Source organism: Durio zibethinus, chromosome 22 (assembly GCF_047325235.1).
Source record: "Durio zibethinus cultivar Kanyao isolate XHJ-2024 chromosome 22, ASM4732523v1, whole genome shotgun sequence".
In the NCBI taxonomy this organism is placed as follows: domain Eukaryota; kingdom Viridiplantae; phylum Streptophyta; class Magnoliopsida; order Malvales; family Malvaceae; genus Durio; species Durio zibethinus.
The window spans coordinates 8,649,356-8,666,424 of NC_143183.1; the positions used below are offsets into that span (position 1 = coordinate 8,649,356).

A 17,069-nucleotide genomic window follows, 5' to 3' on the forward strand; every position below is an offset into this window, starting at 1 on the left:
CTCTTTCTCTGGCCCAACCATGATCCCTACTCTGAGCAACTCTAAACAAATAGATGGCATTACCAAATTGCGTGCAAATAGTGCAGTTACATCATAATAGATCCCATTGAATAAATGGAAAAGCAAAAAGTTGTGATCAAATCATATTGGTTTCTGGACATGGACATCTTATTCAAGGGAACCCAGATTCTTGTAGACATCAGAAAAAAATTGTCCTTCTGAGAGGCTTTCTTACCGAGTTGCTTTTAAGATTTAACATTATCAACTGACTCAATACTGCATTTAATTTAAAATTGATAATTCAAAATACGATATATTGATATGATATAAAAATAATATAAAAAATGACAATTTAAAATTTTAACAGAAAAAACATAACAAAAACAAAAAATATATATTATATTTTTCGTATCAACATATATTCTTACATATAATTTTTATATAAAACATAACATAAATTTTTGGTATTTTACATGGTTAAAACATTTGTCAATTCTAATTTAATCAGTTGAATATTTAAGAGGAGCAATTGTTCCTATTGGTTCAGGTAAACTACATTTCTTCTTGGAATATTGTCACTGATAGTGCAACTTACCTTTTCCAGGGACTTCTTGTCCCGAGGGAAATGAAATGACTTGATAAAATTCCCATGTGTTTCATGAGTACAACCCATAACTTGACGATCTTATTCCCTATGTTTAGACAAAGCAGAAAAATTATGGGGAAAATTTTATGGTTTGGAACAACGAGCAATTGACAAATTTAAATTACAAAGATATTTTCAAACTGAATTCAGTAGGGTTTCCCCCCTACCTCTAGCTTCCATTCCCAGAAATAGGCTACTTAACAAAGAATTCACCTAATGCGGCAAAATACACCAAAAACATGATGCAAAAGCATCTCTACAAAATCATGGCTCAGTACCATATTTCATCACCCAAAAATAGGAAAGGAAAAGAATGAAGCCTGAGCCCTAAAACGTTTGGAAGTTCTAACTGCATTTTTCTTTGACTTGCATACCATTATCCACAAGAAATTCATTGAGACATAAGAATCATGTCAATGAACAAGCCTTTATTTTCCCTTTTCCATCCACTTTAAGAGTAGAAACAAAAACACTCGCCCCTCAGGACCACTGGCATAAATTCCTGACAATTATATATTTGTTTCATCTCTTGTTCTCAGCAGGTGTACCTTGTAACCGAAGGGAGTTCAAATCACCCTCCACAGGCTTTTTCAGGGCTTGACCTTGCTTACTTTGGGTTCCCTGGGCAATGAAAAATAGAAGAAACACCAATATCAGACTCCAGCAACTTGGGGTAATCAGTGGGTACTTACAAAATTACTTTTAGGCTAGCAAGCCACAAAAAATTCAATGATTGTGAAACATATTTCGAGACTAAAACTGATTTCAAGTAATTTATTAGTAACCCGCTATCAATCTTGTGATGATAGATGTTATTTTTTCCATTTTTAACTTTATACATGGAAAACAATCAAAGGCACCAAAGGGGGTGCAAGCCATGTAAAATGCCTAGGCATTAATATTCGATCAATAACATCTATAGCGCTTTTTGCTTCTAAGTGCCTCTGCCTAAAATAAGAAATAGAGAGAAACCATACATATAATAACTTTTCTAAGGGAAATTCTACCCCCTCAAAAGCCCTTCTGTTCCTTTCTGTCCACAAAAGTTAAAAAGTAAAGAAGGATTATATCCCTCACTTTACATTTTTTTTTTCCAAGCCATACACACCAAGTAAAGAAGGATTAAATCCCTCACTTTTACTTTTTTTTTTCCTAGCCATACAAGCGTGAATGTCATTCTAGGCCCCCAACTCCACTCCAATTCGACTTGTCCCAAAGGAAGAGATGCCTAACATAACAGAAGCTAATGACCAATCCAGCCACAAGCAACTCAAATGAGAATGAACTAATTCCACAGCCATACGACACAAGTATCTATTCGGGAGAATTTTTCCTCTCTTTGGGAGGTTATCAATGATCAACATTCTTTCCCAAGGTACCTCCCAAGCAAGAAAAGCAATCTCGGTTAGGGCCTTAGGCTTCTAGATTACTCTCCAGGGAAAACATGTACTCCCTCCTATTGATATCTCTTTCACTACCTCTTTGTATAAAGTCTTCACTTGGAAAACTCCCTCTTGCACTAGTCTCCATCTTTGGTGATCATCTCTCCATGAATCTCAAACCACCTTATAAAAATGCAAGTCAAAGAACTTGGACAAACTTTTAATCTCTCAATCTTGTCCATTTCTTAAAAATGCACATTCGATGCTGACCATTAAAGCTAGAGAAGCAAGAGGCTATTGAGCACTATACCACTTTTATAGTACCTTATAGTGCTTTTGTTATTTACTTATAAACTATTAAAAGAACAAAAAAGCCTTTCTTTTTGTTAGATACTATTACATATTTTTAATACCCAAAAAACACTCAGTTTATTATTCCTCTTTTCTTTTCTTTTTTTTTCTCTTTCAATTTAGTTGGCACAAAGGAATACTATCAAAACTTCGATAGTTTACAAAAAGATTAAAAACTGTCCACCTTGTTTTTCTCCTTTTCAGTTTAGTGTAAAAGAAATTTTTTATTCAAAATTTCATGTCTTATAAATACTTTAAAAATATTTTAAAGATTTCTGTGCAACAACCCCCAGAACAGATGAAGCAGAGCCATCCATGACACAGACAAAAAAGAAAAAAGAAACAGAAACAGAAAGGAAATGCTTAAAGTAATGTTTCCTTACCGCTCCCTTCTGACCAGTTAGCCTCCGACTCGATGGTGCCCGTGCCACTGATGAAGCAGCAGCAGCTGCGGCAACACGGATTCTGCAAAAATAAATGATATAGCATCATTCTTATTTTTTTCGTACTTTTGGAGATAAACTAATGAATATTAATGTTCCAATATTGCAATACCTTTTATGCACATCAACATATTCATCTGTTTCATCCACTATCTCCTCCTGTGTTTGTAAAGACAACCAGCAGCTAATTAAGAAAAACCCACTAGAAAAGAAACAAGATCCCAAGGGACTCTAATTTACCTGCAGAAGTTCTTCAAAAACATCTTCTAGGGTGATAATACCAATCACTTCACCATCTTCAATATCCTCTGTTGTGATAGAGAATCCATTTGTTGAAGCATCTAGCCTGCTTAAATTGCCAGGCCTTGGAGACTTATCAATGTCAACAACAATGCTCTCTGGCTTCTCATTCAGCTTTGATAGCAGAGGAGTAGTCAGTTGGGAGTCTGTGCCAGAGGCTTTGTTTTCTTCTGATTTTTGTCCATCAACTGGAGGAAGATTCTTATTTTTTCCTTTAGCCTTGACAATGGCTGCCATATGACTGCTGCCCTTTTGAAACTCATTCAGTATATCATACAGAGGCATGTCAGCTGGAACCCTGTGGAAGCATCCCATACATGAATTCTAGACTAGCTAGATATTTTATAATTATTACCAAATAAAAATGATAGGCACAATTATGAATAACTGAGAAACCTTGGAATTCTCCGGATGGAAACAGCACTGACTAGTGTCTCAGTTTCAGGGCGTACAGTGAGAAGGCTTTTGACCTTATCCCAATTTTCAAACAATATTAGAGATGCAGAATAAGTAAAAGAACCAACAAGATCAGTACAGTTTAAGATGAGATTTCATCTAAATTCACAAGTCTAACACATACTAGCAGAAGTCCAATAATGTTTTTGGGATTCCCAGAGTAGACAGGGACTCGGCTATGACCACGAGCGAGAATCTTACCCATTGCCTCCCTGAGGTAATTGATTCAAGATTTAAGATCAGAGAAAGAGGCTGAGAAACTTATAACATAATAATTATTTTTATAATTTCGACTAGGATTCAGAAAACAATACAAAAGGAACAGATTCATTAGTTACATTGATACTCTAGACATCACTAACACATATAAAACTTTATGATGTAAAAGCAATTGCCAATGTGCGTCTACAGTTAATAAATAGTCGTAAATTGCTCAATGCACTTATATATAAAGTATAGAAAGAGGAAGTAAGTTCTAGCATATTTAGGTTTTTCTATATGATGGATTAGGGAAGGCCAGAAGGGGAATAGTTGTATGAAATACAAACTTTAGCACTAAAAATGATTAATGTACGAATCCTTCTTATATTAAACTACAATATAAATTACGGAGCAAAAATTACCAGTCCAACTTTGAATTGACATCTAAAGAGAAAGTTGATTCTATAGGTGTCATAGCCTCCTCAGCAGTCTGTCCAAATATTATATAACAAAACAAGAAAAATTAGTTTAAGATGCTAAGCTAACTGATGAAATTGTTTCTAACTGATCCTAGTGAAGCCACAATGACATGAAATGAATATGCAAATTCTAAAGCTTATATTACTTCATACTATTCCATTTCTGCAAGGTAAGTGACCATTATATCGTAAGCTATATAACGGTCGTCAATTAAAAGCCATCAATCACATTACTTTTATTGTGATGCATACCTTTTCAGTCAAATCTAGTGCTCCGCTAATAATTGTTGTTTCATCATGAGTGAGCTCACCTCCCTTGCCAGCCTAAATAATTAGATCAATAAACAAATCTTCATATGAAGAAAGAGACATGGGATGTAATGGCAATCTTCTCCAGTTCTAGAATTGTTGACAAAGTAGCGTACTTTGGCCAAGGGATTACTGTATTGTGTAATGGGTAGTAACATCAAAATGATTTACCTCCTGGCTGTGGATGGAGACAAGGGCCTTCAGTTGAGCCCGCCTAAAAAGTGCTTCATTATGCCCCAGCACCCAATCCAGAACCTGAAAAAGATATATACCTTTAGAGCTTCAACAATTCAAATAGCCTGTCAAAACTACACAAATGAGAAGACAAACTAACTCTAATAGATACTTCGTTTAGACTCAATCTCATTTTCCTTAAATGTTGGGGGGTGTGGGTAGGCAACGGAAACGGAAGCTTCATTCTAGACAACAGTTTAAATTCTATTAAAGCAAAGAAAATGAGAAGTAATCTTTCCCTCTATTTCTCTCCGATTTCTCCCTGATTTCTAGTTCCTCCCTCTTTCACCTCCCCTTTCAAGATCACGATTTCTTTCATTTTCTGAATGACAAAATGGTCAAACTCCAGTACCTCCATTAACTCAAAATGGGAGAAAACCAACAACTACCTCGTATTTGAACACTGGTGTTTCCCCAGAGAAAATATTTGGGTATGGAAAGAAAAGAGTTGCACAAAAATATATAGAAAGGTTAATACATATTATCAAACCATCACAAGCATGATCTCAAGAAAGCCAATTTGCCACTGTTGATTAAGGAGCCCCAGATCTCAACACCTAGAGAAACTAAAAAAAGAATATTTCCTCATAGTTTCTTTAGTTCAATGACTACCATTTATTTGTTTGTCAGCCATTGGCCAATAAACAACCACAAAATAATCAAGTCTAGTGAACAGAATTCAAGTGTTATCTGTCATGTAAAACTGTGTCATATTGAGTAAATAGACAAGATTAATTACAAGAACTTTCTCCTGAATCAAATCAACTACCTATATTATGTATCACAGGACTAGGAAGTGTTACAATAGTTTTATTAAGCAGCCTCTAAAATGACCTTTTCCTGCATGGGGGTTAACCGAGTACAAATAATAAGTACTGGCCTTCGGATTTACCTTCCCTATGGGATAAGCTATTGGATAGCAAATAATCATTAAAATTTGCACAAGCACCGCAAAATTTGCACCTACAGCAAGTCCATATCTTGTGCATATTGCTTGTGGAATAACCTGAAAAGTATAAGGAACTCATCTTGGCCAAGCATTCAAAGGATGAAGTCAAACTAACATAGTACAAAAGTTTGAACAGCCTACCTCACCAAAAGCTAGAACAAAAGTCACAGAAAGTATGATAGCAAGATATTGATTGAAAAGCTTATCCAGGTATATAGGAAGGGCCTGCAAATTGGAAATATCAAGGCTGTCAGTGAAAGTCAACCTACTCTTATGCATCCTTAGTAAATTTAATACACAGTAAATTTCAAGTAAAGCAATATTTAAGAGGTAGTCAAAGATTAACATCATTATGTTCATTAGAGAGCCTCAACCAATGTAGCAAGAAGACAACAAATCAAAGTTTCTAACAAACTGATTATTGAAATGGCTGTGCATCAGTTTAATATCAACATGTGATGTTTCGCATCTAGTTCCTTGATCATGGGGATCTACCTTAAACCTTACTTTATATGTTAAACTAATTGCTTGGAAAAAGAAATCAACTACCTATAATAATTGTAGGAAAATATTTATTTACAACTGGTTATAATATTGTAATCTGCATATTTATATTTATATATTTAGAATTAAGTATTTGTATCCTAAGAATTAAGGTAAAAAAATTAGGATAGACAATCCCTCAACTAGAGGATCAGTTTTAGGAAGATTTAGTTTCTTAGTTTCCCCACTAATTAGTTGTATATAAACCTAAGGTGTTTGTATAATTCTTAATGAGCAATTTTCAATATACATTCAGTGTTACTCTTAGTTTTTCACACAGTTTTATTTCTTAGTTTTTTAACATAATATCAAGCTTTAGGCTCTACTTGGGAAAATTTTTTTAGCCTTCATTGCTGAATTCTATTTCGAGCTTTCATAGCCAAATCTTGTTAAATCTTTTAGTCTTATTTTTCTTTCTTTGGCCTTCACTACCTAGAATCCTCTCTTGTTAAACTTTTACCATCAAGACTCGTTTCAATCCTAAGAAAGATAACCATTCCAAAGATTGTAAAATCTGCCACTAATACCCGATTTGAGGAAGTGACAATTGGTAAAACCATCTAAGTACTACAGAAGTCTCGGGAACAAAAAAGTTGGACAGAAAAGAGATTGAGAAACTAAAAAGCCTATTCAAAGCTCTTGAAAAGCATACTGGGGCATATTCTTCGGATAAGATCTCTAGTTCAAGTAAAGCTTCTGGTTCTCATGTATTAAATGTCTTGGTTAAGCCTATTACAAGTTCTTGGGTCATTGACTCAAAAGCCATAGACAATATGATGCATTCTCACAAAAGTTTAGTACATATATCATGTGTCCTAGTAATAAGAAAATTGTTGTTGCAAATGATTCACTTACTACAATGACAGGCTTAGGAGATGTTCAAATTAATCCCTCATTTGCTTTTAAAAATGTTCTTCATGTTCTTAGATTGTCTACTAATTTGATATCTATACAAAAACTTACTAGAGACATGAATTGCACAGTCACTTTTTACCTCTCTTATTGTGAATTTCAAGACCAGAGTTAGGAGAAAAGGATTCGACTTGCTAAGGAGAAAGATGGACTATACTATCTTGAACCAATGCAAGTCCAAGAACTTGATCCTAACTCTAGAAATGACAAAACTGCAATCTTTAACTCTAGAAATGAGGTAACTAGAATCTTTGACTCTATTTCTCAAAATGAGCATGAATATCCTAAAACCATAGCTAATGATTACAATCTGCCTACTGCCATTAGGAAAGGAACCAAAGAATGTACTAAACATCTACTATACCCAATCTCCAATTGTGTCACTTGAAAAATTCTCACTATCCCACAAAAATTTCCTTGTGAGCTTAAACACTATTTCTATTCCAACTGAATTATCCGAGGCATTATCTAGTGAGAAATGGATGCAAGCCATGAAAACAGAAATGGAAGCCTTAGAGAAAAATAAGACATGGGAACTGATAGAGTTGCCTACAGGAAAAAATCCAATTGGGTGTAAATGGGTTTTCACTATAAAATACAAGGCGGAAGATACTATTGAAAGGTATAAAGCCAAGTTGGTGGCTAAAGGCTACACTCAAACTTATGGAGTGGATTATCATGTAACTTTTGCTCAAGTTGCCAAGATGAATACAGTTAGAATTTTGTTATCATTGGCTGCAAATTACAATTGGCAGCTTCAAATTTGATGTAAAGAATGCTTTTATACATGGTGATTTGGAAGAAAAAATATATATGAAGGTTCCACTGGGATTTGGAGTTCATCTAGAAGCAAACAAAGTATGCAAACTGAAAAAGGCTTTATATGGCCTTAAACAGTCTCCTAGGCCTTGGTTTGAGAGATTTGCCAAAGTGATGCTAGCAATGGGATATAAGCAGAGTCAAGGGAATCGCACATTGTTTATCAAGCATTCTGATTCAGGTAGAGTCATAGTTCTATTAGTGTATGTTAATGATATAATTGTAACCGGAGATGATGACAATCTCTAAAATAGTGTTTCGCTAGAGAATTTGAGATAAGAGTTAGGGAGACTGAAGCACTTCCTAGGAATTGAAGTAGCTCACTCAAGGCATGATATTTTCATTTCACAACAGAAATATATGATGGATCTTTTGAAGGAAATTGGGAAGCTCGCATGTAAACCTACAAATACCCCTATAAATCCTAATCATAAACTTGGAGAAGCTAATGAAGATGTTGCTCTAGATAGAGAGATGTACCAGAGATTAGTTGGAAGAATTATTTATCTCTTATATACTAAACCTGATATAGCATATGCTGTGAGTGTGATAAGTCAATTTATGCATAGTCCTAAAGAAGTGCATCTACGGACTGTTTACTATGTATTGCACTATTTGAAGGCCAATCCTGAAAGAGGTATCTTATTTAAAAGAAATTTGAGGCTGGTTCTAAAGACATATGCAAATGCAGATTATGCAGGTTCAATAACTAATAGAAGATCCACCTCAAGCTAATGCACTTTCCTAGGTGGTAATTTTTTGACTTAAAGAAATAAAAAACAGAATGTGATGGCAAGATCAAGTGCTGAAGCATAGTTAAGAGCAATGGCTCAAGAAATTTGTGAACTACTATGATTAAAGATTATCCTAGAAGACTTTAAGATCAAGTGGGATGGACCAATGAGACTCTACTGTGATAAGCATTGCACAATCTTGTGCAACATGACAAAATAAAATACATTGAAGTAGAATGGCATTTCATAAAGGAAAAATTAGACAGTGGGTTGATTTGTACACCATATGTATCAACCAAGGGTCAACTTGCAAATGTGTTGACTAAAGGCTCAACAGTGCAACATTTCAAGAAATTATTTCCAAGCTAGGAATAGAAAACACTTATTCACCAGCTTCACGGGGAGTGTGAGAAAACATTTATTTACAACTGGTTGTAATATTGTAATCAGTATATTTATATTTATATCTTTAGAATTAAGCAATTGTATCCCTAGAATTAAGGGCAAAAAATTAGGATAAACAATCCCTCAATTAAAGGATCAGTTTTAAGAAGATTTAGTTTTTTAGTTTACCCACTAGTCAGTTATATATAAACTTAAGGTGCTTGTATAATTCTTAATTAGTAGTTTTTCAATATACATTTAGTTTTACTCTTAATTTTTCACAATTTTATTTCTTAGTGTTTCCACAATAACAACTTTAGGTTAAATACTTGTTTGCAATCAGAGCCTACATTCTTATAATCAAATTCAAGCAAAAAGAACATGGTGATGGGCTTGGTTGTGTTGGGAATAGTGACTCAAAACCCTTAAGAGATTTGTTTGGGATTGGCTAAATATTACTTGAAGGATAACAAGGCTTGCAAAATAAGAATTATAAGAGGAAAGGGATTCCTGATAGACAAGTTTATATGCTTATAAATAGCTTATAAATAGGTGAAGTCTCTATAAGTTTAGGTATGAGAAAAATATGTACAAAAGTTGTAAGTTTTTATGGGATAGACATATCATAGGAGTGTTGGGGATTTACATCTTATGGGTGTGAGTATGTTTGAATGTTAAGTGAGCTAGAGGAGAACAAAATGGTTCACATAGGTATGATGCATAGGAGCATATAGGTATATATTTATTTGTGTTGAAAGGGTGTACATGTGTATGTGTTTGTTTGGGTTGAGAATACTCCATAGAACTAGAAGGAATTGAGAGGATCTATGGGTATTGATTATTAGTGTTTGATTTAATTGTATGTTTGTAATTTTTTATAATTAGTGGATCTTGTTTCTCATCCGTGGGCGTAAGTTAGTTGGGCCAAACCACATTAAATTGTTATCTTTTATGTGACTGATTAATTGCTTAATTATGCTTTCGCGAGCTTGATTGATTGGAGGCTTTTTGCTTAACAGTAGTATCAAAGCTAAAGGTTTGAGATATGGGAAGAGGTAACCTTAGAGGAACTCGATTCAAGTGAAGAGTTCGAGTTCGTGCTTTAAGAATTGAGGATTGATTTGCGTGAAGCATGAAGACATAAGAGAAGATAATTGTGAGAGTTCTATTGCAGATGGAAAGCCAAGCATGTTTAGTATGAAAACAAATGATTTGATGGAATTTGAGTTAAGGTAGAGATTGTTGGAAACAATACCTCAAAACCTATAAGAGATTTGTTTGAAATTAACTAGACATTACTTGATGGATAAGAATACTTGCAAAAGTATAATTTTAAAAGGAAATGGATTCTTGATAGGCAAGTTTGCATGCTTATAAATAGGTGAATCCTCTATAAGGTTAGGTATAAGAAAAAAAATAAGAGTTGTAGAATTTTTTTGGATAGACACCCTGTAAAAGTACTGGAGATTTACGTCTTATGGGTATTGATGTTTAAATATTAAGTGCACTAGAGGAGAACAAGATGGTTCACATGATATGATGCATGGGTGCATATCGGTATGTGTTTGTTTGTGATGGAAGGGTACACACAAGTATGCGTTTGTTTGGGTTGAGAGTACTCCATAAGACTAGAAGAGATTGAGAATGTTTATGAGTATTGGTTATGAATATTTGATTTGATTCTATATTTGTAATTATCTACAACTACTGGATCTTGTTTCTCATTCGTGAATGTAGGTGCGTTAGGCTGAACCATGTTAAATTTGTCTCTTCTGTGATTGATTAATTATTTGATTATGTTTTCGCTGGCTTAATTGATTGGAGGCTTTTTGCCTAACAATGGTATCAAACCTAAAGGTTTAAAATATAAGAAGAGATAAGCTTATAGGAGCTCGATTCAAGAGAAGAGTTTAAGTTCGTGATTTGAGAATTGAAGATTGATTTGCATGAAGTATAAAAACAAACAAGAGAAGATGATTGTGTGACTTCCATTGAAGGTGGAGTCAAGTATGTCTAACATGAAGACAAATGATTTGATGGAATTGGAATCAAAGTGGAGGTTTTTAGGAATAATGACTCAAAACCCATGAGAGATTTGTTTGGAATTGGCTACATATTACTTGACAGATAAGAAGACTTACAAAAAAAGAATTCTAAGAAGAAAGAGATTCTTGATAGGTAAGTTTATATACTTATAAATAGGTGAAGTCTCTATAGAATTAGGGAAAAAAATATAAAAAAGTTGTAAGATTTTATGGAATAGACACTCCATAGGAGTACTGGAATTTACGTCTTATAGGTGTATATGTTTGAATATTAAGTGGACTAGATGAGAATGAGATGGTTCACATAGATATGATGCATGAGTGCACATGGATATATGTTTATTTAAGTTGAAAATACTCCACAGAACTAGAGGAGATTGAGAGGATCTATAGGTATAAGTTATGAGTGTTTGATTTGATTGTATGTTTGTAATTCTTTACAACTAGTGGATCTTGTTTCTCATCCATGAACGTAGGTCATATGTTTCTTTGTATTGAAAGCGTGCACATGGATATGTATTTTTGGGTTGAGAATACTCTATAAGACTAGAAGACATTGAGAAAGTATATGGGTATTGGTTATCAGTATTTGATTTGATTGTATGTTTGTAATTCTCTACAACTAGTAAATCTTATTTCTCATCCGTGGACGTAGATCATTTGGGCCGAACCACATTAAATTGTTGTCTCTTGTGTGATTGATTAATTTTTTAATTATGCTTTCGCTGGCTTAATTAGATTGGAGGTTTTTGCCTAATAAGTGATATCAGAGCTAAAGTTTTGAGATATGGGAAGAGGTAATTTTAAAGGAGCTTGATTCAAGAGAAGAGTGCGAGTTTGTGCTTTTAGAATTGAAGATTGATTTGCGTGAAACGTAAAGACACACAAAAGAAAATTATTGTGAAACTTCCATTGCAGGTGAAGCCGAGCATGTTTAGCATGAAGACAGATAATTTAATGAAATTTGAGTTAAGAGGGAGATTGTTGGAAATAGTGACTCAAAACCCGTAAGAGATTTGTTTGTGATTGACTAGATATTACTTGATGGATAAGAAGACTTGTAAAAGAAGAATTCTAATAGGAAAGAGATTTTTGATAGGCAAGTTTGTATGATTATAAATAGATGAAATCTCTATAGAGTTAGGTATGAGAAAAAGATGCAAGAGAATTGTAGAGTTTTATGGGATAGACACCCATAGGAATACTAGGGATTTACGTCTTATAAGTGTGTATGTTTAAATGTTAAGTGGACTAAAGGAGAATGAGATAGTTTACATAGGTATGATGCATAGGTGCATATGGGTATATATTTGTTTATGTTGAAAATGTGTACATTAATATGTGTTTGTTTGAGTTAAGAATATTCTAGAAAAGATTGAGAAGGTCTATGGGTATTAATTATGAGTGTTTGATTGGATTATATGTTTGTAATTCTCTACAACTAGTGGATCTTATTTCTCATTCATAGACATAGGTCGGTTTGACCGAATCATGTTAAATTATTATCTGTTGTGTGATTGATTAATTGTTTAATTATGCTTCTACTGGCATAATTAGATTGAAGGTTTTTTGCCTAATAGGTTGGCACTCATCCCACATGCAAACTCCAACAAGCTTGCACGTATGAACCGTATTAGATACCATCAAGCCAATACTGGATTCTCACTTTTCAACTGAAATTTCAGTTTGTGATCTTAGACTTACATTAAAACTTCAGTTTTAGCAAATCTAATTCCAATCCTTAATATTAGGCAATACTGGATTCTCACTTTTCAACTGAAATTTCAGTTTGTGATCTTCGACTTCCATTAAAACTTCAGTTTTAGCAAATCTAATTACAATCCTTCATATTAGGCAACATTTTTTAGTCAAATACTTTCAATCTAGCCTTGTCTCATGTTTTTTTTTTTTTTTTTTGCATAAAGAAACAAGTAAGCAAACACGTGATAATTCCACTCAAATTCGTATACCATTGAACCGCAAATGTTGTTAAATCGGTTTTTACCTCCATAGCAGCAGCATTGCAGAGAAGCAAAGTCACCAAAAGCTGATGCTGTTTTTGTACCACTGGCAAAATAGCAGCTAAAAAACACAAAACAAAAAAATCAAATTTCAAAACCAATAATAATTATCAAAATTCAATAATTTCTTCACATCAATTCCAAATCAAAAAAAAAAAATCTACCAGCTTGTTTTTTCTCAGTGGGGGTGCCGCTGCGTTGGAGAATTTCAAGTTCGACGAGACCAAGCGACATGAGTCCGAGAGTGAGACCCGACATGATCCCCGCGAAGAGTACTAAAAAGCAAGAAACGCCGGCGTAGATGAACCACCATGGAGATCCAAAGGAAATTCCTTCTTCGACTGATTCATTGACGGAGGCCGCCTTGTTCAACAGCATCCTCGCCGCCACCACCGCATTTATCGGATGCATCGTGGCAGTTTCAATCACAGGGAGTCCAACCGAAAGAAATAAGAGAGAGAGTTTGTTCTTTTGCACTTGTTTTTGGTATTTGTATATACTAATACTAGTATATACTGATAAAAAAGTTAGCGAATTGGATGAGGACACGTGGCAGATCTTGCCGTTTTGCTAATGTATGCTTGTGGGGTCCGGTAGAAATAGTGCTAGGAACTGAATCGACGGTGATTCCGTTAACATGTGCACGTGGCATAAAATGATAATTGATCTTCAGTTGGATTTGGTCAAAGTGCAAAAAAGCTCCTTTCTTTTCGTATTCCAAGTCTGATCATTAAAACGGAGTTTAATATTTATCAACAAATCACGAACAACGCGACTGTAGGCAAACGAGAAAGGTACTTTCTTTTTTCTTTAGAAAATCTTAAATGACTTCTTGTTTTTTTTTTGGAAACTGCTTGTTATTATCTTGACAAAAGAAAGGCAAAAATCCGATTGCTTCAGGGTTCAGCTTCACCATTCCTCACCCTATCTAAACCTTGAAAATATCATTGTTAAAAAATGAAGGTTACCAGGGTAGGTTATGGTTAAAAAAAAATGATGGTGACCAGGGTAGGTAATCGAAACCCCATTTTGTACTATCAACTCTAATAATGGTTATTTGGTCTGATCTTTACTCTTTACTCTTTTGAAAGTTCCACTTTCAGCTGAAAACTGAACAATAACTTCTCTTTGGCTTCCTCTAATTACAGGGAAATACAAAAAGAAAAGAAAGCCTCTACTCCTATTGCATGCATTTTGTTCACTGAAACTTCAATCTATTTTGTGAATATCATACAGATAGGAGTAACAAATATTAATAAACTTCCCTAAGCACTGTGTTAGGCTGTAAGCTGTCGTAGTATCCCGTATCTGCCACCAACTGAAATGTTTTTTTACTATTTTTTCTGCTTAACATTGATTCGACGAAAAAAGCTCTTGTATGTGTAAAATTTGGACTTGTATGGTGTTGCCCTCCGATTTTTGGACAATCCAGGCGTAGCAATTTTAACTAAAATAAACCTGCCATCAAAAAACTAACCAATTTGGCAGTCGTGAGAATGGGATGTGAAGGTATTGCTCGACGAGTATCAATATAATTGCCAGATATGCTACCTTTCTATTCATCTCCTTCACAGCTAACAGGGCAGACTCTTATCAAACCAAACAAAACCAGATCCTAAACACTGCTTAGATACTCTTTCCCCGACAACATTGACGGCAAAAATCAAATTAAACAATCAGAGAAAAAGCTACAATCTGATCAATTCTTGCTCTAAATTTTTAGAAATGATACAAAAATCCGTAGTTCATCACATTTTGATAAAAATAAAGATACTTAAAACAATATTAAAAATTGTTGGACAAAAAAATTAGATTAAATTTATAACACTAGCATCCAATAAAAAGAAAAACTTTGATTTTACAAGAACTCCAAGCAGAAACATACGCACATCAAAATATACTTTTTTGAATTGATGTCGAACATATTTTTGGGACAAAACATTTTCTGAGTTTCGGAAACAAAATATTTTTCACAGCTGAATCTAAGGGTTTAGATGAGTCAACCTACTTGCGAGCCACTTGGGCTAGATTCAATGAACACTCAAGTTTAGCTCAAGCTAAGTTCTAATACTTTAATACCCAACTCGAGAAACTCGAAAGCTTAATCAAGCATTTAGACTTTAAATAAATTTAATATTATATATAAGTAAATTGCAAAAATGTAGGATTTAATATCCATATTTATAATTTTATCGAGCTTAATCAAGTCTTAAAGCCATGATCCAGTGGACTCAAGGAAATTACTAACCAAGGTTGAGTATAAAAATGGAGCTTGATTGAGCTTCAAACCTCGGCTTTTTGAATCGAAACAAGCTTGAGCCTGGTAATGTATCTACTTGATTACACCCCTAAGGGAAACTCAATTAGATAGGCAACTAGGATTATTAATTCCTAGTTTTTGTTGCACAGTTGCAGGCGCTCATATTTGCACATCAATTACATTCATCCACATTTGCTAACATACTTTACCAAATCAATCACACACAAATTCAAAATCAGGCTTTTTCTCCTTAGATGGGAGAAATTAAGGGCAAGACTGTTTTCGCTCTCTGTTTTATACCCACCAGACGCCTCACACCTCACAACTCCTCGTATACTGAAGTTTTTTGCCACCGATTCTTTCCCAAAAATACATGAAAAATGTCCTACACAATAACCTATTACTAAAAGCGAATATCACATTAACAGGACATGAATCTCTTCATAGTGTTTTTCACTAATCCTATCTAGATCGAAAAACTCCTGCTTTACTAGAATTTAGAACTATTCCATGGATGTACATCATATTAAACAGAAAAAGAAAATCATTTGAGCTACAACATTCGGACAAACCAAAATGAAAACTTTGATAAACAAGTTCACCTTGTTTAACTTCCCCGAACTGCCAAAACACTTTCATCAAATGTCCTTCAGCCGTTGACCGAGGCAATCCTAAGAAAACAATATAGACAAACAATCATATTCAGCTACATGTATGATTACTACCAAAAATTCAAACATACACAAACCTTAAAACTTTACCTTTGATGAAAACACCTGTGGAAGAAGAACTATAGGATTCTGATTCAGAACTGAAGTTAGAACAGCAAATGGGTTGATGGGTCAGAGATGGGAAGCTTATTCTGAATGATTTTGAGCTATGGGTATTGGAAATTGAGCGTTTTGGGTTAATTGTGAAGAGTTTTGAGAGTTGGAGGGAGGAAAATAGTGGCGATGGACACTGCCAAAGTAATGCCATCCAAAGAACTGCAAATGCCCTAAGCCTTGTTGGGTTTTAAGAATTTTGTACGACCAAATTGAAATATATAGACGCTAAAGGCTAAAAAAAATACTTGAATTATAATTAAAAAGATTATTCAAATTTTTATATTTTTTTATCCAATTAAATCTTTATTTAGATAAAAATGTTAACATTGTTAATATTTTATCGACTAAAATAAAATTTTCTATAATATCAATAAAATAGATTAAAATTTATTACTTAACACCATTAATATATATATATATGAAAATTAAATAAAATAGATTTTTTTATTTTTTTTTCATTTTTTCATTTTTTCTCACCTTTTTCTATCTAAAATTCTTTTAAGAGTTCGATTGCCTATAGTTAAGGGATTAATTAATTAAATTTTATAACATGATTATATTTCATTTATTTAAAGGTTCAATTGAGTCAGAAAATAAAAAATTAAGAGTTTGATTGATTATAATAAAATATTATGGATTTAAATGAGTATTGAATTATAATCCTGTGACATTTTTAATTTTTTGGCTAAATATATAACTTAAAATATTGTCTTGATAATGTGTAAATCCAAACTTCATTGCAAAACACAAAATAATGGAGTGGTTATCAAAATT

General features: G+C 33.7%; 1 protein-coding gene and 1 pseudogene across 2 annotated transcripts; both read right to left on the minus strand.

The window, feature by feature from the left end:
* Positions 1–736: 736 nt before the first annotated feature.
* LOC111307925 (DUF21 domain-containing protein At4g14240-like) lies at positions 737–13,702 on the minus strand. The gene is made up of 13 exons (XM_022906267.2): positions 13,373–13,702; positions 13,193–13,269; positions 5,892–5,975; positions 5,694–5,807; positions 4,739–4,822; positions 4,511–4,582; positions 4,202–4,269; positions 3,703–3,790; positions 3,519–3,592; positions 3,063–3,420; positions 2,935–2,981; positions 2,763–2,844; positions 737–1,267 (listed from the first exon to the last, which is right to left on the minus strand). Exons 1-13 carry the CDS (start codon positions 13,617–13,619, stop codon positions 1,169–1,171), a joined length of 1,494 nt encoding a protein of 497 aa, XP_022762002.2. The 5' UTR covers positions 13,620–13,702; the 3' UTR covers positions 737–1,168.
* A 603-nt stretch (positions 13,703–14,305) lies between these two features.
* On the minus strand, positions 14,306–16,472 carry LOC111307926 (uncharacterized; annotated as a pseudogene). The gene is made up of 4 exons (XR_016331850.1): positions 16,230–16,472; positions 16,071–16,139; positions 14,760–14,862; positions 14,306–14,680 (listed from the first exon to the last, which is right to left on the minus strand). The product of XR_016331850.1 is annotated as an uncharacterized LOC111307926 (transcript).
* Positions 16,473–17,069: the final 597 nt, after the last annotated feature.